Genomic DNA, 23,112 nt, shown 5'->3' on the forward strand with positions numbered 1-23,112 from the left:
TACCCTTGCGGCACCTACTGCTACCATCATACCACCTCCATCGTACCCCGCTGACCTAATAACCTTGGTGGACCCCATCTGCCCATACCCTGCGGCGCCCGTGCCATTAGCACTTATAGAGGGATGGCCCCCGTGCTACATACACCACATACACGTTTATAAATAGCGCGCATGTACCGCTCCATTATAGAGGGCGCGCATCCCTGCGCGTGGTACAAATTACACACATACACAGCCTGTATACTCATGGCATCCGGTGTACTTATAAGGGGGTTATATACACACATACACTAGTATATAGGCGGCCGTGTTAGTATGAAGGCCGAGGGCTGGCCTATCACTTACACCAGCGATACACCAGTATCTTATAAGGGCAGGCCCTACATATTAAGTTGGGGCGTGTAGATATACACACATACCACAGTATATAAGGGGCAGGTACTATAGGGCGGGCCGCTAACTACTAGCACATAACGCAGTATTTATAGGGGCAGGTTATAGTAAGGGTGGGGGGTATATCATCGAACATAACACCAGTATATGGGGCAGTGAATATAGTTAGGGGCGGTACTATACCACACTATATGTACACCCACCGTATGATGGGGCAGGCCCTACAGTAAGCAGGGGTATTTGGGATCCACCACAGCATACTTACAGAAATACAGCACCCGTAACCTGTACCGTCCCCCCTCCCCATCAGCCTGGCCTTTACCACTACCTACATCACATACGGTATTGTGCGCCACTCTTTGTAGCGCATATTACGCAGGGGGGCGGGTAAGGGGTGTGCTTCTGTACTTAACCACGCCCTGCCGGCCCTCAGCCAATCAGGAGCTCAGTAGGCAGGCACACCTCCCAGTAAAATCTTCACTCCGGCTCCGGACGCAGCATTTGTGTATGTGAGTCTGATCCAACGGGACTTTATTCTTCCGAACCGGAGCGAACCCCGGATTTCCCTTGTGTTTGTACTGGGCCCCGCCATGGAGTCGGAGGGCAAGGTAAGGGTCGCCGGGGGTCCCACCCACTCACTAGCCGGCTCCATCACTTTCACCCACTCACTAGGGAGCCATAGGGTTAACTTGCCCCAAAGCCTCAGTCTGCCCCCTGAATCTCACCCACTTACCCCCAGTCTCCACCCACTTACCCCCAGTCTCACCCACTTACCCCAGTCTCACCCACTTTTAACCCAGTCTCACCCACTTAAAACCCCCCAGTCTCACCCACTTACCCCCAGTCTCAACCACTTACCCCCAATCTCACCTACTTACCCCCAGTCTCACCCACTTACCCCCAGTCTCACCCACTTACCCCCAGTCTCACCCACCTTACCCCCGATCACCGACCTACTTACCCCAGTCTCCCCACTTACCCCCAGTCTCACCCACTTACTTCCAGTGGCTCACCTACTTACCCCCAGTCTCACCTACTTACCCCCAGTCTCACCCACTTACCCCCAGTCTCACCCACTTACCCCCAGATTCTCACCCCCAGACCCTCAGTCTCACCTACTTACCCCAGTCTCCACCCCAGACCCTCAGTCTCACCCACTTAACCCCCAGTCTCACCCACTTACCCCCAGTCTCACCCACTTACCCCCAGTCTCACCCCCAGACCCTCAGTCTCACCTACTTACCCCCAGTCTCACCCCCAGACCCTCAGTCTCACCCACTTACCCCCAGTCTCACCCCCAGACCCTCAGTCTCACCCACTTACCCCCAGTCTCACCCCCAGACCCTCAGTCTCACCCACTTACCCTCAGTCTCACCCCCAGCCCTCAGTCTCACCCCCAGACCTTCAGTCTCACCCACTTACCCTCAGTCTCACCTACTTACCCCCAGTCTCACCCCCAGACCCTCAGTCTTACCCACTTACCCCCAGTCTCACTTACCCCCAGTCTCACCTACTTACCCCCAGTCTCACCCCAGACCCCCAGTCTCACCCACTTACCCCCAGTCTCACCCCAGACCCTCAGTCTCACCCACTTACCCAGGTCTCACTTACCCCCAGTCTCACCCCCAGACCCTCAGTCTCACCCCCAGACCCTCAGTCTCACCCCAGACCCACCAGTCTCACCCCCAGACCCACCAGTCTCACCCCCAGACCCACCAGTCTCACCCGCAGACCCACCAGTCTCACCCCCAGACCCTCAGTCTCACCCACTTACCCCCAGTCTCACCGCCAGACTCACCGACTAACCTTATCCCATGAACCCCACCAGAGTAACCCCCAGTTTATTGTGTAGGTCCCTTAGTCTCTCACACTGACCCCCCCCACTAACCACTGCCCATTCAACTGGAGCAGAATAGTCTCTGAATTGCACGTATGTATAGGGCACCCCCATGCCTATCTGGGCCCCCCCACAGGCGTCATTTCTATAGATGTGAGAGAGAGAGGCTGTATATATGCCCGTAACCTGGGCACTACGTGTTGGCGGATATGGGGCTATAGAGAGAATAGTGGTCCCTGTACAGTTCGCCCTCTGGTGGCCACAGTGATTACTACAGGGCTGGCATTAGGCCCCAGCAGCGCCCACCCCGGCACTGTGCCCGGCACAACAGACCCCCGTTTGGATCAGAGCGTTATGGGCACAGGTGTGTCGTCATAAAGGGGTGTGGCCTTGCACAAGGGTCGTGTTTCACAAGTCTGTCATTTCCAGATGTGAGACAATATCTAGTGATGCTGACGGTCTGGGGGTGGGGCCTGGGGTAATATCTAGTGATGCTGAAGGTCTGGGGGTGGGGCCTGGGGTAATATCTAGTGATGCTGACGGTTTGGGGGTGGGGCCTGGGGTAATATCTAGTGATGCTGAAGGTCTGGGGGTGGGCCTGGGGTAATATCTAGTGATGCTGAAGGTCTGGGGTGGGGGCCTGGGGTAATATCTAGTGATGCTGAAGGTCTGGGGTGGGGCCTGGGTAATATCTAGTGATGCTGAAGGTCTGGGGGTGGGGCCTGGGTAATATCTAGTGATGCTGAAGGTTGGGGGTGGGGCAGGGGCAAATCTAGTGATGCTGACGGTCTGGGGTGGGGCCTGGGTAATATCTAGTGATGCTGAAGGTTGGGGTGGGGCAGGGGCAATTATCTAGTGATGCTGAAGGTCTGGGGTGGGGCATGGGGCAATATGTAGTGATGCTGACGTTGTGGGGGTGGGGCAGGGGGCAATATCTAGTGATGCTTAAGGTGTGGGGGTGGGACAGGGGGCAATATGTAGTGATGCTGAAGGTGTGGGGTGGGGCAGGGGGCAATATGTAGTGATGCTGAAGGTGTGGGGGTGGGGCAGGGGGCAATATGTAGTGATGCTGAAGGTGTGGGGGTGGGCAGGGGCAACTCATGACTCAAAGTGATGCTGAAGCGCCTAGTAGGGGGTGTGGCAGGGCGAAGTGCCGCATACTTGTGATGCTCGCAGGTCGCTGGGCGGCTCGCGGCAGCGCGCGGCATATGTTCGCTCGCCATGCCTCGAATTGTGTAGATAAAGGGGGGTGCCGGACACCACAGGGAGGTCAATGTATGTGCTTAGTGATGCGTGACGCTCGCTGGGGTTGGACATTTGCCGGTTAATCTCCGCGAGACAACAGTACCCCTGTAAGCTGGGGTCTGAAGGTGTCGCTCGGTTTGGCGACAGGAAGACAACAGCAAAGAGTGCGTAGATGATGCTGAAGTGTAACGTCGCGCGTCTTGCCAGGTTTGCGTGCAGGATTGGCCCCCCTGGCAGTATGTGAGTGATGTGAAGGTATTCCGCGTGGGAAGCCCCGGCTCAGAGGCAGGTGGCACGATACACGCACTGGCAAATTACTCGCTAGTGTTGCATACCACAGCCTGGCTCGGTGTTATGGGAATAGCCGCGGCCCCTGGCGGAAGTATGTGAGTTGTCATGCAAGGGCTCGCACACAGGCTGTGGCGAGCGAGTTGCGCAGCTGAGCAGTGGCATTGCAGGCGCATTATACCTGGTCGTCTATAGTGCACCTGCCTGATGGTTGGTGGGGGGTATGCGCGCTAAAAGGGCCCAACTCTGGCCACTAACATCACTGGGGTTGGCAGTTAACCCTATGTAGTGATGGTGGAAGGCTGTCCTAGGGATGCCGCCTGGCGACGTGGGGGAATATGTAGTATGCTGAAGGTCGTGGGGGTGGGCAGGGGGCAATATGTAGTGATGCTGAAGGGGTGTGGGGAGATGGGGCGCAGGGTAGGACAGCCCTACTGTAGTGAATCGTAGTAATTGCGCCTGCATGGTCGGATGGCCTGCGGATTGCAAGTTACCCTGGTCCTATGCTGGGGATCGCTAAAGCCCCCAACTGGACTTGTCAGCGATAGCACGGTATCAATTTCGGTCTGGCAGACTACTGCGGGTTACTTCTCTAGTGGAGGATACTAGCCCGCTGGTGGGACGGCTCAATCGCCCTTATAAGTCTCCACCTGGCACTAACTCTGGTCTAACTTAGCTCAGTCTACTACATTTGCAGCGCATTTTGTGACCATCTTGGCTCCCTCAAATGCGCTCGCTCCTTCGGGTGGCCCGCGATCTCATGCTGGCAATAGCCCTCTCCCTCCAAACTGCGTGGCAAGATGACACTGGGTGGCACGCAGAGTGTGTCTCGGCCATTTCGTTTCAGACGCTTCGTCCCTACCTCACGTCTATTGCGCGTCCACATCATGGCGCGGGGGGGTGGGGGAGAGATGCCCTGAAAATGCTCCCACCATTATCTCTGGGAAGGAAGAGCGCCAATGAACATGTGCCAATTAAAGGGAAAGTCCCAACTGTAACTATTCGCAATGTTCAATAAAATAGGAGGACGGAGGTCTGGGCTTCGGCACCCACTTACGAACGCTGCTCAGGCTCTCCGGTAAACAGAAGGGGAGCGTGGGGCCCCAGCTGCATCCTACCACAGTGGGGGGGGGATACGTTGGGCAAGGGGCGCTGATCTGTCTCTTCCAGTGGACATGAGGTGGTAAAAATCTCATTCCTAATTCCCCAAGGCCGAAATGGGAACGGAAATTCCACATCCTCGGGGGGGTGTGCAGCCCTGCCCCCCCCCCGGAGCGGATTCCGTTCCCATTTCGGCCTTGGGAAGTAGGAAATGAGATATTTACCCAGCATTTCATGGGTTAAAGAGACAGGCCCCTTGCACAAGTATCCCCCCCCAGTATCCCCCCCCCCCGGGGGGCTCAGCAGGGGGGGGGAATTCACTTGTTTATTTTATTGAACATTGGAATTGTACAGTGGGACTTTCCCTTTAATGGCAACATGTTCATTTTGGGTTTCCTTCCCAGAGTTGGGGGGCTTTAGCGATACCCCAGGGGGGCATTAGAGCCAGGGTAACTGCAATGCAGTGAGTGTATGTGCCAGAGTTGGGGGGCTTTAGCGATACCCCAGGGGGGCATTAGAGCCAGGGTAACTGCAATGTAGTGAAGTGTATGTGCCCAGAGTTGGGGGGCTTTAGCGATACCCAGGGGGGCATTAGAGCCAGGGTAACTGCAATGCAGTGAGTTGTATGTGCCAGAGTTGGGGGGCTTTAGCGATACCCCAGGGGGGCATTAGAGCCAGGGTAACTGCAATGCAGTGAGTGTATGTGCCAGAGTTGGGGGGCTTTAGCGATACCCCAGGGGGGCATTAGAGCCAGGGTAACTGCAATGCAGTGAGTGTATGTGCCAGAGTTGGGGGGGCTTTAGCGATACCCCAGGGGGGCATTAGAGCCAGGGTAACTGCAATGCAGTGAGTGTATGTGCCAGAGTTGGGGGGCTTTAGCGATACCCCAGGGGGGCATTAGAGCCAGGGTAACTGCAATGCAGTGAGTGTATGTGCCAGAGTTGGGGGGCTTTAGCGATACCCCAGGGGGGCATTAGAGCCAGGGTAACTGGCACAGAGGGTTATTTACCCTTTGCTGTTTGTCCTTCTGGGAAGCGCAGAGACAGTGGGGCTGTGACTGGGAGATAAGGGCAAATGTCACTGGCCCCGCCCACATTATTGGGGTTGGGGGCAACTTTATCTGCAAACGGCACTTCCGCCCTGTAACCCCTTGGGTGCCAGTTTGGTACGGTGCGGCCCCCCCTCCCCAGCTGGAAGGCTGCTCCAGGTACGCACTACTCTCCCAGGCTGCTGGCTCTGTGCCCGGGGCGGGGTGGGTGCCAGGCGGCTGCTTCCTGCCCATCAGACACGGGGGGGGGGAGGGGAGCCAATTGCGTCACATGTAGGGGAAAGGTGAGCCGGGGGGGGGGTTATGGGTGTGTCAGTAGCTGGGATCCTATTGGCCGAGACGGACGAGCCTTCTTGTCTAAGGGGGGGTGAGAAGGATGTGGGGGTGGGAGGAGCCGAGGGACAGTGACGCACCGACAGCTCACGATTTGCACAATCGGTGCCCAGAATTTGTATTGTGTCATATGTGTGTGTTTTATTATAGTGTAGCCCTGAGTGTGAGTGTAGCCCTGAGTGTGTGAGTGTAGCCCTGAGTGTGAGTGTAGCCCTGAGTGTGTGAGTGTAGGTGTGAGTGTGTGAGTGTAGCCCTGAGTGTGTGAGTGTAGCCCTGAGTGTGAGTGTGTGAGTGTAGCCCTGAGTGTGAGTGTAGCCCCTAATAGCTAGCACTAGCACGTTATAATGCAAGCTCTATGGGTCAGACTCACAGGCCCTGTGTGTAGGGAGTGGGGGGGGACTCATTCCCGGGGCAGTAATGGGGTGGGGGGGGGGGGCTACAGAAACCTTTGTGCTGACGTTGGGGCTGTTTCTGGGTTACGGTTCGGCCGGTTCTTCTGGTTTTGTCCCATTTAATTCCCGGGAAAGGCCGTTTGTTTATATTTAGCCCTCGGCCCCGCCCACTGAGGCAGTTTGTGTATATTTAGCCCTCGGCCCCGCCCACTGAGGCAGTTTGGGAGCAGTTTGTGCATGTGGGGATGGGGGGGGCTCTGACCCTGTTAGAGCTTGTGCCATAGCAGCACCAGGGGTATGGGCAGGGGGTACAGGGTATGGGCAGGGGGTACAGGGTATGGGCAGGGGCCGCAGGGTATGGGCAGGGGCCGCAGGGTATGGGCAGGGGCCGCAGGGTATGGGCAGGGGGTACAGGGTATGGGCAGGGGGTACAGGGTATGGGCAGAGGGTACAGGGTATGGGCAGGGGCCGCAGGGTATGGGCAGGGGGTACAGGGTATGGGCAGGGGGTACAGGGTATGGGCAGGGGGGTACAGGCTATGGGCAGGGGGTACAGGCTATGGGCAGGGGCCGCAGGGTATGGGCAGAGGGTACAGGGTATGGGCAGGGGGTACAGGGTATGGGCAGGGGCCGCAGGGTATGGGCAGGGGCCGCAGGGTATGGGCAGGGGCCGCAGGGTATGGGCAGGGGCCACAGGGTATGGGCAGGGGGTACAGGGTATGGGCAGGGGGTACAGGGTATGGGCAGGGGGTACAGGGTATGGGCAGGGGGTACAGGCTAATGGCAGGGGGTACAGGCTATGGGCAGGGGCCGCAGGGTATGGGGCAGAGGGTACAGGGTATGGGCAGGGGGTACAGGGTATGGGCAGGGGCCGCAGGGTATGGGCAGGGGCCACAGGGTATGGGCAGGGGCCGCAGGGTATGGGCAGGGGCCGCAGGGTATGGGCAGGGGCCACAGGGTATGGGCAGGGGGTACAGGGTATGGGCAGGGGGTACAGGGTATGGGCAGGGGGTACAGGCTATGGGCAGGAGCTGCAGGGTATGGGCAGGGGGTACAGGGTATGGGCAGGGGCCGCAGGGTATGGGCAGGGGCCGCAGGGTATGGGCAGGGGCCACAGGGTATGGGCAGGGGGTACAGGGTATGGGCAGGGGCCACAGGGTATGGGCAGGGGCCACAGGGTATGGGCAGGGGGTACAGGGTATGGGCAGGGGGTACAGGGTATGGGCAGGGGGTACAGGCTATGGGCAGGAGCTGCAGGGTATGGGCAGGGGGTACAGGGTATGGGCAGGGGCCGCAGGGTATGGGCAGGGGCCGCAGGGTATGGGCAGGGGCCGCAGGGTATGGGCAGAGGGTACAGGGTATGGACAGAGGGTATGGGCAGGAGCCGCAGGGTATGGGCAGGAGCCGCAGGGTATGGGCAGGGGGTACAGGGTATGGGCAGGGGGTACAGGCTATGGGCAGGGGCCGCAGGGTATGGGCAGGGGCCGCAGGGTATGGGCAGGGGCCGCAGGGTATGGGCAGAGGGTACAGGGTATGGACAGAGGGTACAGGGTATGGACAGAGGGTATGGGCAGAGGGTACAGGGTATGGGCAGAGGGTACAGGGTATGGGCAGGGGCCGCAGGGTATGGGCAGGGGCCGCAGGGTATGGGCAGAGGGTACAGGGTTTGGGCAGAGGGTACAGGGTTTGGGCAGAGGGTACAGGGTATGGGCAGAGGGTACAGGGTATGGGCAGAGGGTACAGGGTATGGGCAGGGGGTACAGGGTATGGGCAGGGGGTACAGGGTATGGGCAGGGGCCGCAGGGTATGGGCAGAGGGTACCGGCTGCTCAGGGAACACATGATGGGACTGGGCTGAGCCCCTGTGTGTGGGAATAGAATGGAGCCTTTATAGGTGAGTGGAGAACAGAGGCACCTTGTGTGCATTGGGGCTCTGGAATGATATAAGGGGGGCTCTGGAATGATATAAGGGGGGCTCTGGAATGATATAAGGGGGCTCTGGAATGATATAAGGGGGGCTCTGGAATGATATAAGGGGGGCTCTGGAATGATATAAGGGGGGCTCTGGAATGATATAAGGGGGGCTCTGGAATGATATAAGGGGGCTCTGGAATGATATAAGGGGGGCTCTGGAATGATATAAGGGGGGCTCTGGAATTACATAAGGGGGTGAGGTTTCAGGTTGAGTGTTGGGGAGTGTCTGTGTCTAATTTGGGGGGGCCTACTGACTGTAGGTTACTTGCCCACCCCCCAGCACAGGATAAATGACGTATCTGTCACTACGTGTGCCCCCCATAACCATTCTCACCGGCCCCCCGTTTGTTTTGCAGATGACGGCGAGGTTGATGCTGGCTGTTTGCACGGCTGTGATTGGTTCCTTACAGTTTGGCTACAACACCGGGGTGATCAATGCGCCGCAAGAGGTAAGAACCTATAGGGGCAAAACTTGGGGGGCAGCCCCCCCCTCACTTCCGTAATATCCCTGTCTGTGGCCGACAGTTGGATTCTGTGGCTCTGGGTCAGAACTGGCCAATCGAGTACCGTGGGCCCCATCAGGCTCTCTCGGCGCTGGGCCGGGAATAGCAGATCCAGAGTAAGGTTCCTATCTGCCCCAGAGGGGGTAATAGAAGGGCAGTTGGCTCCCAGGAGCACGGGGGGGTTCTATATACCCCTGGAATTCCGGGCCCCCCACCCCCCCATATCCCAGTGCCCGGTAACCTTGGCTCCCACTCTCAATGCCATCTGGCTGTGTAAGTGCCGCCTGTGCCCGCTCGGAGGGATCTGCTGAGTCACGGTGACAGTTGGCTTATTAACCCCTTCCTGGCACAGTCCTGCTGCTCTGATTAGTGAGGGGTTGAGAGGCGGATCCGGCAGCGGCACAACATGGACACCCTGCTGGGGCCCATCCCTACTATCCCTAGTGTGTATTGCTGGTTCCGACTCCTGAGTCAGTGTAGCAGAGGCCAGATGGCTTGGATGCTGGAGCCCATCCCTACTATCACTAGTGTGTATTGCTGGTTCTGACTCCTGAGTCAGTGTAGCAGAGGCCAGATGGCTTGGATGCTGGAGCCCATCCCTACTATCCCTAGTGTGTATTGCTGGTTCCGACTCCTGAGTCAGTGTAGCAGAGGCCAGATGGCTTGGATGCTGGAGCCCATCCCTACTATCACTAGTGTGTATTGCTGGTTCTGACTCCTGAGTCAGTGTAGCAGAGGCCAGATGGCTTGGATGCTGGGGCCCATCCCTACTATCCCTAGTGTGTATTGCTGGTTCTGACTCCTGAGTCAGTGTAGCAGAGGCCAGATGGCTTGGATGCTGGAGCCCATCCCTACTATCACTAGTGTGTATTGCTGGTTCTGACTCCTGAGTCAGTGTAGCAGAGGCCAGATGATTTCTCATTGGCACAGGCAGGGCAGTGAGTGGATGCTGGGGCCCATCCCTACTATCCCTAGTGTGTATTGCTGGTTCTGACTCCTGAGTCAGTGTAGCAGAGGCCAGATGGCTTGGATGCTGGGGCCCATCCCTACTATCACTAGTGTGTATTGCTGGTTCTGACTCCTGAGTCAGTGTAGCAGAGGCCAGATGATTTCTCATTGGCACAGGCAGGGCAGTGAGTGGATGCTGGGGCCCATCCCTACTATCCCTAGTGTGTATTGCTGGTTCTGACTCCTGAATCAATGCTGGAGGGCTGCAGGGAAGGACAAGTTATATTATTAGGCAAATAAACTCTTTAGGGTGGAGTGAGCTTTGCCTTTAATACGTCACATTCCCCCCCCCCCGGAGATGAGTGGAACATCCCAGCGGGCCCCTACATGCCCTGCGCTCCTGTCCCTACTCGCTCCACCAATCCTGACGCGGCTGCTGAGACTTATATAAGAGCAGTTAAAGGGCCAGGCTCCCTATTGTATAGAAAGGCTGTGGGTTGTGCTTGTGGGCACTGCTGTGCATCTCCAGCTCCTCTGATCTCATGTAATTGCAGTGAAGCCCACAGGACTTGGGTTCCCTCGGTTCTGACCCGCTGATGGTGGATCAGACCGGTACTGACTTGCCCCTCCCTGTGAGCTCACAGTATTGCGTTATTTATTGCATATCAGGTGGCCTGGCCGGTCATGTGACCCTGGCGTCTGTGAGTCACACGGACTCACCTGGAACCGGTTCGTTGCCCACAGTTACCTGGGGTTTAAAGGGGAAGTTCACCTTGCGTTGGTCTTATTAACTGTGCTCTGGTTGCTAGGGTGACTGATGCTAGCAACCAGGCAGTGAGCTGAGAGATGATGATACAATGTAGCCTTATAGTCATTCTGATTTATGGTTGCCAGGGACACTGTTCATAACAACCATTCCTGTAATGCTCAGAATATAGAGCCTTATTGTTATTGTAGGAGTAGGAGCTGCCATAGTGGTGCTCGTGGGAGTAATGGCGGCACAGCGGGGGGGGGGGGGCTAAAGGGAATGCCCCCTTCCTAATGACTATTTGCCCTCAGCAGTGCGGCCCCTTTAAAGGAACAGTAACACCAAAAAATGAAAGTGTATAAAAGTAACTAAAATATAATGTACTGCTGCCTGCACTGGTAAAGGTTGTGTGTTTACTTCAGAAAGTCTACTATAGTTTATATAAATACCCCGCTGTGTAGCCCCGGGGGCAGCCGTTCCTGCACTGGTACAGCTGGGGTGTTTGCTACAGAAACCCTACTATAGTTTATATAAATACCCCGCTGTGTAGCCCCGGGGGCAGCCATTCCTGCACTGGTACAGCTGGGGTGTTTGCTACAGAAACCCTACTATAGTTTATATAAATACCCCCGCTGTGTAGCCCCGGGGGCAGCCATTCCTGCACTGGTACAGCTGGGGTGTTTGCTACAGAAACCCTACTATAGTTTATATAAATACCCCGCTGTGTAGCCCCGGGGGCAGCCATTCCTGCACTGGTACAGCTGGGGTGTTTGCTACAGAAACCCTACTATAGTTTATATAAATACCCTGCTGTGTAGCCCCGGGGGCAGCCATTCCCGCACCGGTACAGCTGGGGTGTTTGCTACAGAAACCCTACTATAGTTTATATAAATACCCCGCTGTGTAGCCCCGGGGGCAGCCATTCCTGCACTGGTACAGCTGGGGTGATTGCTACAGAAACCCTACTATAGTTTATATAAATACCCCGCTGTGTAGCCCGGGGGCAGCCATTCCTGCACCGGTACAGCTGGGGTGTTTGCTACAGAAACCCTACTATAGTTTATATAAATACCCCGCTGTGTAGCCCCGGGGGCAGCCATTCCTGCACTGGTACAGCTGGGGTGTTTGCTACAGAAACCCTACTATAGTTTATATAAATACCCTGCTGTGTAGCCCCCCGGGGGCAGCCATTCCTGCACTGGTACAGCTGGGGTGTTGCTACAGAAACCCTACTATAGTTTATATAAATACCCCGCTGTGTAGCCCCGGGGGCAGCCATTCCTGCACTGGTACAGCTGGGGTGTTTGCTACAGAAACCCTACTATAGTTTATATAAATACCCCGCTGTGTAGCCCCGGGGGGCAGCCATTCCTGCACTGGTACAGCTGGGGTGTTTTGCTACAGAAACCCTACTATAGTTTATATAAATACCCCGCTGTGTAGCCCCGGGGGCAGCCATTCCTGCACTGGTACAGCTGGGGTGTTTGCTACAGAAACCCTACTATAGTTTATATAAATACCCCGCTGTGTAGCCCCGGGGGCAGCCATTCCTGCACTGGTACAGCTGGGGTGTTTGCTACAGAAACCCTACTATAGTTTATATAAATACCCCGCTGTGTAGCCCCCGGGGGCAGCCATTCCTGCACTGGTACAGCTGGGGTGTTTGCTACAGAAACCCTACTATAGTTTATATAAATACCCTGCTGTGTAGCCCCGGGGGGCAGCCATTCCCGCACCGGTACAGCTGGGGTGTTTGCTACAGAACCCTACTATAGTTTATATAAATACCCCGCTGTGTAGCCCCGGGGGCAGCCATTCCTGCACCGGTACAGCTGGGGTGTTTGCTACAGAAACCCTACTATAGTTTATATAAATACCCCGCTGGTGTAGCCCCGGGGGCAGCCATTCCTGCACTGGTACAGCTGGGGTGTTTGCTACAGAAACCCTACTATAGTTTATATAAATACCCTGCTGTGTAGCCCCGGGGGCAGCCATTCCTGCACTGGTACAGCTGGGGTGTTTGCTACAGGAAACCCTACTATAGTTTATATAAATACCCCGCTGTGTAGCCCCGGGGCAGCCATTCCTGCACTGGTACAGCTGGGGTGTTTGCTACAGAAACCCTACTATAGTTTATATAAATACCCCGCTGTGTAGCCCCGGGGGCAGCCATTCCTGCACTGGTACAGCTGGGGTGTTTGCTACAGAAACCCTACTATAGTTTATATAAATTACCCCGCTGTGTAGCCCCGGGGGCAGCCATTCCTGCACTGGTACAGCTGGGGTGTTTGCTACAGAAACCCTACTATAGTTTATATAAATACCCCGCTGTGTAGCCCCGGGGGCAGCCGTTCCTGCACTGGTACAGCTGGGGTGTTTGCTACAGAAACCCTACTATAGTTTATATAAATACCCCGCTGTGTAGCCCCGGGGGCAGCCATTCCTGCACTGGTACAGCTGGGGTGTTTGCTACAGAAACCCTACTATAGTTTATATAAATACCCCGCTGTGTAGCCCGGGGCAGCCGTTCCTGCACTGGTACAGCTGGGGTGTTTGCTACAGAAACCCTACTATAGTTTATATAAATACCCCCGCTGTGTAGCCCCGGGGGCAGCCGTTCCTGCACTGGTACAGCTGGGGTGTTTGCTACAGAAACCCTACTATAGTTTATATAAATACCCCGCTGTGTAGCCCCGGGGGCAGCCGTTCCTGCACTGGTAACAGCTGGGGTGTTTGCTACAGAAACCCCTACTATAGTTTATATAAATACCCCGCTGTGTAGCCCCGGGGGCAGCCATTCCTGCACCGGTACAGCTGGGGTGTTTGCTACAGAAACCCTACTATAGTTTATATAAATACCCCGCTGTGTAGCCCCGGGGGCAGCCATTCCTGCACCGGTACAGCTGGGGTGTTTGCTACAGAAACCCTACTATAGTTTATATAAATACCCCGCTGTGGTAGCCCCGGGGGCAGCCATTCCTGCACTGGTACAGCTGGGGTGTTTGCTACAGAAACCCTACTATAGTTTATATAAATACCCCACTGTGTAGCCCCGGGGGCAGCCATTCCTGCACTGGTACAGCTGGGGTGTTTGCTACAGAAACCCTACTATAGTTTATATAATACCCCGCTGTGTAGCCCCGGGGGCAGCCATTCCTGCACTGGTACAGCTGGGGTGTTTGCTACAGAAACCCTACTATAGTTATATAATACCCCGCTGTGTAGCCCCGGGGGCAGCCATTCCTGCACTGGTACAGCTGGGGTGTTTGCTACAGAACCCTACTATAGTTTATATAAATACCCCGCTGTGTAGCCCCGGGGGCAGCCATTCCTGCACGGTACAGCTGGTGTGTTTGCTACAGAAACCCTACTATAGTTTATATAAATACCCCGCTGTGTAGCCCCGGGGGCAGCCATTCCTGCACTGGTACAGCTGGGGTGTTTGCTACAGAAACCCTACTATAGTTTATATAAATACCCCGCTGTGTAGCCCCGGGGGCAGCCATTCCTGCACCGGTACAGCTGGGGTGTTTGCTACAGAAACCCTACTATAGTTTAAATAAATACCCCGCTGTGTAGCCCCGGGGGCAGCCATTCCTGCACTGGTACAGCTGGGTGTTTGCTACAGAAACCCTACTATAGTTTTATATAATACCCCGCTGTGTAGCCCCGGGGGCAGCCATTCCTGCACTGGTACAGCTGGGGTGTTTGCTACAGAAACCCTACTATAGTTTAAATAATACCCCCGCTGTATAGCCCCGGGGGCAGCCGTTCCTGCACTGGTACAGCTGGGGTGTTTGCTACAGAAACCCTACTATAGTTTATATAAATACCCCGCTGTGTAGCCCCGGGGGCAGCCATTCCTGCACTGGTACAGCTGGGGTGTTTGCTACAGAAACCCTACTATAGTTTATATAAATACCCCGCTGTGTAGCCCCGGGGGCAGCCATTCCTGCACTGGTACAGCTGGGGTGTTTGCTACAGAAACCCTACTATAGTTTATATAAATACCCCGCTGTGTAGCCCCGGGGGCAGCCGTTCAAGCTGGAAAAAAGGAGAAAAGGCACAGGTTACATAGCAGATAACAGATAAGTTCTGTAGAATACAATGGTGTTTTATCTGTTATCTGCTATGTGCCTGTGCCTTTTCTCCTTTTTTCCAGCTTGAATGGCTGCCCCCGGGGCTACACAGCGGGGTATTTATATAAACTATAGTAGGGTTTCTGTAGCAAACACCCCAGCTGTACCAGTGCAGGAACGGCTGCCCCCGGGGCTACACAGCGGGGTATTTATATAAACTATAGTAGGGTTTCTGTAGCAAACACACCAGCTGTACCAGTGCAGGAATGGCTGCCCCCGGGGCTACACAGCGGGGTATTTATATAACTATAGTAGGGTTTCTGTAGCAAACACCCCAGCTGTACCGGTGCAGGAATGGCTGCCCCCGGGGCTACACAGCGGGGTATTTATATAAACTATAGTAGGGTTTCTGTAGCAAACACCCCAGCTGTACCAGTGCAGGAATGGCTGCCCCCGGGGCTACACAGCGGGGTATTTATATAAACTATAGTAGGGTTTCTGTAGCAAACACCCCAGCTGTACCAGTGCAGGAACGGCTGCCCCCGGGGCTACACAGCGGGGTATTTATATAAACTATAGTAGGGTTTCTGTAGCAAACACCCCAGCTGTACCAGTGCAGGGCAACAGTGCATTATAATTTTATTACTTTAAAGCTCTTTCATTTTTTTGGTGTTACTGTTCCTTTAAGAGGCTGGGGCCCACTGAGTGGCTGGAAGTTTCCCATAGGGCAAATAAGATGTTGCAGGCAGGACCGTGCGCTTTACCCTGAGCGCTTGCATCATGTTACACGCAGCAGCCAATCACATGGCTCGGCCCGTGGGGACTGGAATTTCAGCAACTTGGACTCGTTCACCCCGAGCCCAGGGAGGATCAAGTTACTGCCCCGGCAGCTCCATAACAGCTGATTAACGTCACTAACCAACCCCCCCCCCCCCCCCCCGGCCCTGCCCAGCTGCTCCTGCCCCTGCCCCCTGCTGGCCGCTGCTAAGGCTTCTGGGAGTTGTATCTGTGTGTTACCTGCGCTGCTAAGGCTTCTGGGAGTTGTATCTGTGTGTTGCCTGTGCTGCTGAGGCTTCTGGGAGTTGTATCTGTGTGTTACCTGTGCTGCTGAGGCTTCTGGGAGTTGTATCTGTGTGTTACCTGTGCTGCTGAGGCTTCTGGGAGTTGTATCTGTGTGTTACCTGTGCTGCTGAGGCTTCTGGGAGTTGTATCTGTGTGTTACCTGTGCTGCTGAGGCTTCTGGGAGTTGTATCTGTGTGTTACCTGTGCTGCTGAGGCTTCTGGGAGTTGTAGTCGTGTGTTACACTGCTCTCGGTGCCCCTTTTCCCCCAGAATGCACTGCTTTCTGTACGTGACTCCCAGGGGCAGATTCATCAACCCCCCCCCCCCACGCAGCCGTTTCTTATTAACCCCATGAATGCTGACAGGAAAGGGTTACTCGTATGAGTGAATATAGAAGTGGGACGCCATTACTGCTCTATGGGGCGTTAGAGTTCAGCCGAGCGCTAACTCCCCTCCTGATTGTTCATGTCCGACGCCAATTGCCCGCGTTATGGGATGAAATGGTTAAACCTAAATTCCAGGTGACCGTTAACCCTTGATGTTCCCGCAGGTGATCGAGGGCTTCTACAATGCCACGTGGCTGGAGCGGTACAACGAGCCCATCCCAGAGTCCACCCTCACCTCCCTGTGGTCCCTGTCCGTGGCCATCTTCTCTGTGGGCGGGATGGTCGGCTCCTTCTCCGTGGGGCTGTTTGTCAACCGATTCGGCAGGTAAGGGGGCGGCCCTCCAGCTAAAGGGGAAATAAACCTCCCACGGAAATGTTGGACCTTGCTCCACTACTGGACTACACCTTCCAGGATATTTAGTGGGGGGCGGGGGGTCACATCATGGTAGTGCCAGGTCCGTGCCCAATGGCCAATAAGGGCTGAGGAATTAATGGCCTGACGTGTGCCTTTCTCCTCTGAACCCCAGGCGCAACTCCATGCTGATGGCCAACGTCCTGGCCTTCCTAGCCGCCATTTTGATGGGATTCTCCAAGCTTGCAGTCTCCTTCGAGATGCTGATCATTGGCCGGTTTGTGGTTGGACTCTACTGTGGCCTCACCACCGGTTTCGTGCCAATGTACGTCGGAGAAGTGTCCCCCACATCGCTGCGAGGAGCCCTGGGGACCCTGCACCAGTTGGGCGTGGTGGTTGGAATCCTTATTGCCCAGGTAGGGGGACAATCTCATGACCATGTCCATCTGGTTGGGCCGGGGCTTTTCCTGGGTACTAAAGCTTTTCTGTTCATTGTGTAGATCTTCGGGCTGAAGCCAATCATGGGCAACGACTCCCTGTGGCCCTTCCTATTGGGCTGCATATTCATCCCGGCCATATTGCAGTGCATCATGCTGCCCTTCTGCCCCGAAAGCCCTCGTTTCCTGCTCATTAATCGCAACGAGGAAGACAAAGCCAAGAGCGGTAGGTCTTTCCCACGTTACCGTGTGTGTAGGCATCTCAGTAGGCTTCAGGTCTCATCATCTCCCACTCCCTCTCTCAGTGCTGAAGAAGCTCCGCGGCACCACCGACGTGAGCAGTGACCTGCAGGAGATGAAGGAGGAGAGTCGGCAGATGATGCGGGAGAAGAAAGTCACCATCTTGGAACTGTTCCGCTCCCCGCTCTATCGCCAACCCATGTTCATCGCCATCATCCTGCAACTGTCCCAGCAGCTCTCTGGGATCAACGCGGTAAGGGCACCGTCAGATGTCCTACTGGCATCTCTCTATCCCCCCTGTGGAACTCAGTAGTGTAGCAGCCCCTGCTGGTCAGCATGAAGCATTGCAGCTAATTACCCTTGGCGGTTCCCTTATAGAGGGCAATAAAACCGCCCCACTCTAGGAATAACCCTAGTGAGTCTTGGCGTCTTCTGATTCATCTTCACTGGTTGATCCGCCCAACTATAAATGGTTCCGGCTCTAGTACATGAAAGTTCTAGAACCAAAAGGGCACAATGCTCTTTGCTCGGATGAGCTCTGTTGGACCCAACCAACCAACCAACCGGCTTTGTCTTCTTGCAGGTCTTTTACTACTCCACCATGATCTTCCAAAAGGCCCAAGTGGAGCAGCCGGTGTACGCCACCATTGGCGCGGGGATTGTGAATACGGCCTTCACCGTCGTGTCGGTGAGTTGATGGGAATCGAGTCCTTGTAAGGGGGTTGGGCAGCTCAATGCCACATACAGGGGCATATTCAGAGGGGTGTGGGGGCAACATATAGATCGCAGCTTCTTTATACAAGTCTTTTTATCCCCACAGCTGTTTGTAGTGGAACGGGCCGGCCGGCGAACCCTTCACCTCATTGGACTGGGCGGAATGGCGGTTTGTGCCATCCTGATGACCATCGCGTTGGCCCTGCTGGTAAGCCCGAGGGGCATATATGGAATGGGTGGGCAGAGGAGGGCAGTTGATATGCCTGGATAGCTGATAACACTCATTGTCTCCCCCTACAGGACAGCGTCGGTGGCATGTCCTATCTCAGCATTGTGGCCATCTTTGGCTTCGTGGCCTTCTTTGAAATTGGCCCGGGGCCCATCCCATGGTTCATTGTAGCAGAACTCTTCAGCCAGGGCCCCAGACCCGCGGCCATCGCAGTCGCCGGCCTTTCCAACTGGACTTCCAACTTTATAGTGGGAATGGGCTTCCAATATGTAGAGGTAAGTGGCCGGTGAATTGGTCTGTGTGGGGGACAGTGGGGTTGTGTGGGAGTTGTGGGTCTGCCAATCAAACCAGCAGGGAAGGGATCCTGGTAATAAAGGAGGAAATATACATCATTCCCATGATTGGGCCCAAAGGGACCAGTCTGGGGTCAGAAAGTCCTTCCATGGAAGCCACTAGATCCACCCATGGAAGCCACTAGATCCACCCATGGAAGCCACTAGATCCACCCATGGAGGCCACTAGATCCACCCATGGAGGCCACTAGATCCACCCATGGAGGCCACTAGATCCACCCATTGAAGCCACCAGATCCACCCATGGAAGCCACTAGATCCATCCATGGAAGCCACTAGATCCACCCATGGAAGCCATTAGATCCACCCATGGAGGCCACTAGATCCACCCATGGAGGCCACTAGATCCACCCATGGAGGCCACTAGATCCACCCCTGGAGGCCACTAGATCCACCCCTGGAGGCCACTAGATCCACCCCTGGAGGCCACTAGATCCACCCCTGGAGGCCACTAGATCCACCCCTGGAGGCCACTAGATCCACCCCTGGAGGCCACTAGATCCACCCCTGGAGGCCACTAGATCCACCCCTGGAGGCCACTAGATCCACCCCTGGAGGCCACTAGATCCACCCCTGGTGGCCACTAGATCCACCCATGGTAGCCACTAGATCCACCCATGGTAGCCACTAGATCCACCCATGACTCCCCAAGGCTGTTGGGCGGAACAAGGCTGGAATTTCCCCTATAGCTCCCATTATTGGGGGGCACTGAGTCTATGGAAAGACTTCCCATTGTTGGGAACGTGGCCCCTCAGCCAGTAGTGGGGCAGTTGCCCCCAGTATCCCAGTGTGTGGGGCAAAATCCTCAACATTTTCTCTCTTTTACTTCTACAGCAACTGTGCGGCGCCTACGTCTTCATCATCTTCACCGTCCTCCTCCTCATCTTCTTCGTCTTCACCTACTTCAAGGTGCCGGAGACCAAGGGGCGCACCTTCGACGAGATCGCCTCCGAGTTCCGCCAGGGCGAGGGCCAGATGGTCAAACAGGCGGAGGAGCTGAACAGTTTGGGGCACAACGCCGACGACTCCCAAGTGTAACATTTCTACCCCCCCCCCCGGCACCTACCTCCTGTTGTTACCCCCCTCGTCCCCCCCTTCAGTCGTTACTTGCCCCCAGGCCCGCGGTTGGTCGGCCGCCGTTTCCCGGAGGAGTCTGGGAGTTAGCGAGAGGGGGCAGGGAGTTTATTTGGATGTATTTGCCCCTCCGGCCACACGGCCCGACCAGCCACAAACATTAACTCACTAATTTCATTTCCACGTGTGGCCGACATGAAGGAAAGAGAAGGCGGAACCATAGAGCTCTATATATAATGCTAGATGGCTTCGTTATTTTAATGGATTATTTTTTTAATTAGTGTGAGCTTTTCACGTAAGGAAGATTTTATCCCGGGATTCTGGGCAGTGGGGGGGGGGGCGACCCCCCCGATCACCTTGGACTCTGTTTACATAACGTAGTATTTTTTTATGGTTTAGTTTTCCTTTAATATTTTTTGAGAAAGTGTAATGGCACCAAAAGGCTCGTTTGGACCCGATATATATACTGTATTGTGTGTGTGGGCCCCGGGGGGGGGGGACCCTAATTAGCGGTCCCTGACACTGGGTCACATGGGATTGGGGGGGGTATCTCCTCTGGCAAGATGTGGGGATCGGTCCTGGGGCAGCTAGAACCGAGGGGGCTCTAGAACGGAGCTGTTATCGAGGGACAGATTCGGTTCAACTGATGATGTTCTAGAAACAGACTGGGGGGGCAATGAAAACCTGTTAGGGGGCCCCCAGATGGACAACTCCAGACGTTTCCCAGCACCGGCACTTTACTCAGGCGGTGGGCACTGTGGCAGCTGATACCCCCACTTGTGGGCATTATGTGACCCCAATGAGACCCCTAAAACAGTAGAACGAGGGGACGTGGTCCCTAGTGGTGACCCTGGGTACTGCATCATTTCCAATAGACAGGGTGCCGGGGGGGCTTGATCCCCACTTCCTGCCAGAGACCCCCCCCCCCCGAATCCCATCTCGCTCGCACTCACCCAGGGATGTTCCCATAGAGGAGACAGGGTGGTTACTAGGTTACGGGGGGGCTCTTGTACAAGGTTGGGGGGGGGGGGGGCGTTTTGCTGTAGAACTTGACATTCCGCATGTTTTTGATATTTGCAGCTGCTGTTTTGTTAGGGGGGGTGCAGAGAGACCCTGGGGGGGTTTATAAATCAGAAGCAGGGTGTTAGAATCCTAGGGGCCCCCCTAGGGGGGAAATGACAAACTGCAGTTAAACTGTGGGTGGGGCTTCACTTACTGAGCAAGTGACCTATAATAATAACTGCCCCCCCCAGGCCCAGTCTCTATAGGTCGTTTCCATGGTAGGGGACAATGTGGCAGTAAATGCTAGACCCAGGAGCTGGCACTTAGACTGGCAGTCAGTGTGAGCCCCCCTGCACCCCCTTCTATGGAGCCAGTGTAGCAATTGGGTTATGGATCATACACTACATGGGGCCCCCCCGGCCCCCCCTTGTACAGCCCCAGAGCTATTTATATATATTTATAGGTATAAGTATATATATATTTTTGTCGGATGGCGGTTCTGATGATACCGGAGCAATGACGATAACGTACTGTAAATATTTATTTTAGTCACATGGTTTGTTTTTTTGCACAATAGGTCAAAGCTGATAGGTCAGTTTTTATCAATGATGAGAAATGAAATCTGCGCTGTTATTATTATTCCCGCCCTATTGGCTGTATTTGTGGCGCCCGGGGCCCCAACGTTACTGTTCATTATTCCTGGGGCCCCGGTGTAGTTGCCCTTTATCCAGCATATAATGGGGGGAATAATAATTTATATTGAGGCTCCACCCAGAGACTGATCATTGGCCGCACAGAACGTTCCCTATATGAGTATTGTGTTTCTATGGATACGTGGGAGCTGCCATGTTGCTGACACGGCCATTGTTCATAGACTAAAGCTACACCTATCCTTAACACTAGGTGGCGCTGTTCTGCCTATGAGGAATGGCTGAGGCTCGTGGTATTGCAGCTCTCACTAATAAGTATAAAATACACAGTGATCCTCCTGTTGGACAAGAGACGAGGACTATTTCCCCTTTAACTCAAGGGATTGTGGGAAATGTGGATTTTGCTATGAAGCCCCCGTGTCGGTGTGTGTTTGTACCGGGTAATCGCCGCTCATTATCCTCACACTCGTTACTGTTGTTCTAGAGAGTTTGTTTTTTTATTTATTGTGAGATTTTGTCTCGAATTAAAAATTGATGAAGAATTTTGTGTCTTCTCTTTGCTGTAAATGAGGGGAGATCATTATCGGGGGGTCTCTGTGTGGCTGGTGGGAGGTGGGCAGGACTCTGAGGGAAGGGGCAGTGACATAAAAGGGGGCGGATAGGGTGGGGAGATAGAGAGGCTGCTGGGGGGAATCTCTCTGCCATTAGTCACATGGTTGGAGAAGGGGATTATGGGATATGAGGCCTGGATGCTGAGGGGAATCTCTCTGCCATTAGTCACATGGTTGGGGAAGGGGATTATGGGATACGAGGCCTGGCTGCTGAGGGGAATCTCTCTGCCATTAGTCACATGGTTGGAGAAGGGGATTATGGGAGATGAGGCCTGGCTGCTGAGGGGAATCTCTCTGCCATTAGTCACATGGTTGGAGAAGGGGATTATGGGATATGAGGCCTGGCTGCTGAGGGGAATCTCTCTGCCATTAGTCACATGGTTGGAGAAGGGGATTATGGGATATGAGGCCTGGCTGCTGAGGGGAATCTCTCTGCCATTAGTCACATGGTTGGAGAAGGGGATTATGGGAGATGAGGCCTGGCTGCTGAGGGGAATCTCTCTGCCATTAGTCACATGGTTAGAGAAGGGGATTATGGGATATGAGGCCTGGCTGCTGAGGGGAATCTCTCTGCCATTAGTCACATGGTTGGAGAAGGGGATTATGGGAGATGAGGCCTGGCTGCTGAGGGGAATCTCTCTGCCATTAGTCACATGGTTAGAGAAGGGGATTATGGGATATGAGGCCTGGCTGCTGAGGGGCCATTGGTGCATACAGAATAGGGGCCCAATAGCACCGACACGGCCTAATAATTCGGATCCTAACGTGCAGACTGCCTATTCCCTCCCCCTGTGTCACGGCGCCACCTGGGGGCAGTAAGTGAGAGAAATTGGCTGCGTCGCCATAAAGCAAATCCCAGCGCCACCAGGGGGCAGTAAGTGAGAGAAATTGGCTGCGTCGCCATAAAGCAAATCCCAGCGCCACCAGGGGGCATCGCACAAACCGCTCATTAGCATATGCAAATCAGCAGGAATCGTGGGAATGAGTCATGTGCCTCCGACATTTACTATTTCTATAGAAGCAAATGTGTCGGAACAAAAAGATTCGGAGCGGAAAGTTTCCCCCTACAGACGGAATGTTCTGTATCCCAAGGCCATCGGAACGGAATATTCTGA

The 23,112-nt window shown here is 54.9% G+C and overlaps 1 protein-coding gene across 1 annotated transcript; it reads left to right on the forward strand.

Moving 5' to 3' along the window:
• Nucleotides 1-906: 906 nt before the first annotated feature.
• On the forward strand, nt 907-21,925 carry slc2a1 (solute carrier family 2 (facilitated glucose transporter), member 1). The gene is given in 10 exon segments (NM_001078990.1): nt 907-1,001; nt 8,966-9,058; nt 16,500-16,660; nt 16,863-17,103; nt 17,188-17,350; nt 17,430-17,617; nt 17,948-18,052; nt 18,185-18,286; nt 18,379-18,582; nt 19,495-21,925. Coding segments are annotated over 10 exon segments (1,479 nt in total). The 5' UTR covers nt 907-983; the 3' UTR covers nt 19,699-21,925.
• Nucleotides 21,926-23,112: the final 1,187 nt, after the last annotated feature.

This window comes from Xenopus tropicalis, chromosome 5 (assembly GCF_000004195.4).
Source record: "Xenopus tropicalis strain Nigerian chromosome 5, UCB_Xtro_10.0, whole genome shotgun sequence".
NCBI classification, from domain to species: Eukaryota; Metazoa; Chordata; class Amphibia; order Anura; family Pipidae; genus Xenopus; species Xenopus tropicalis.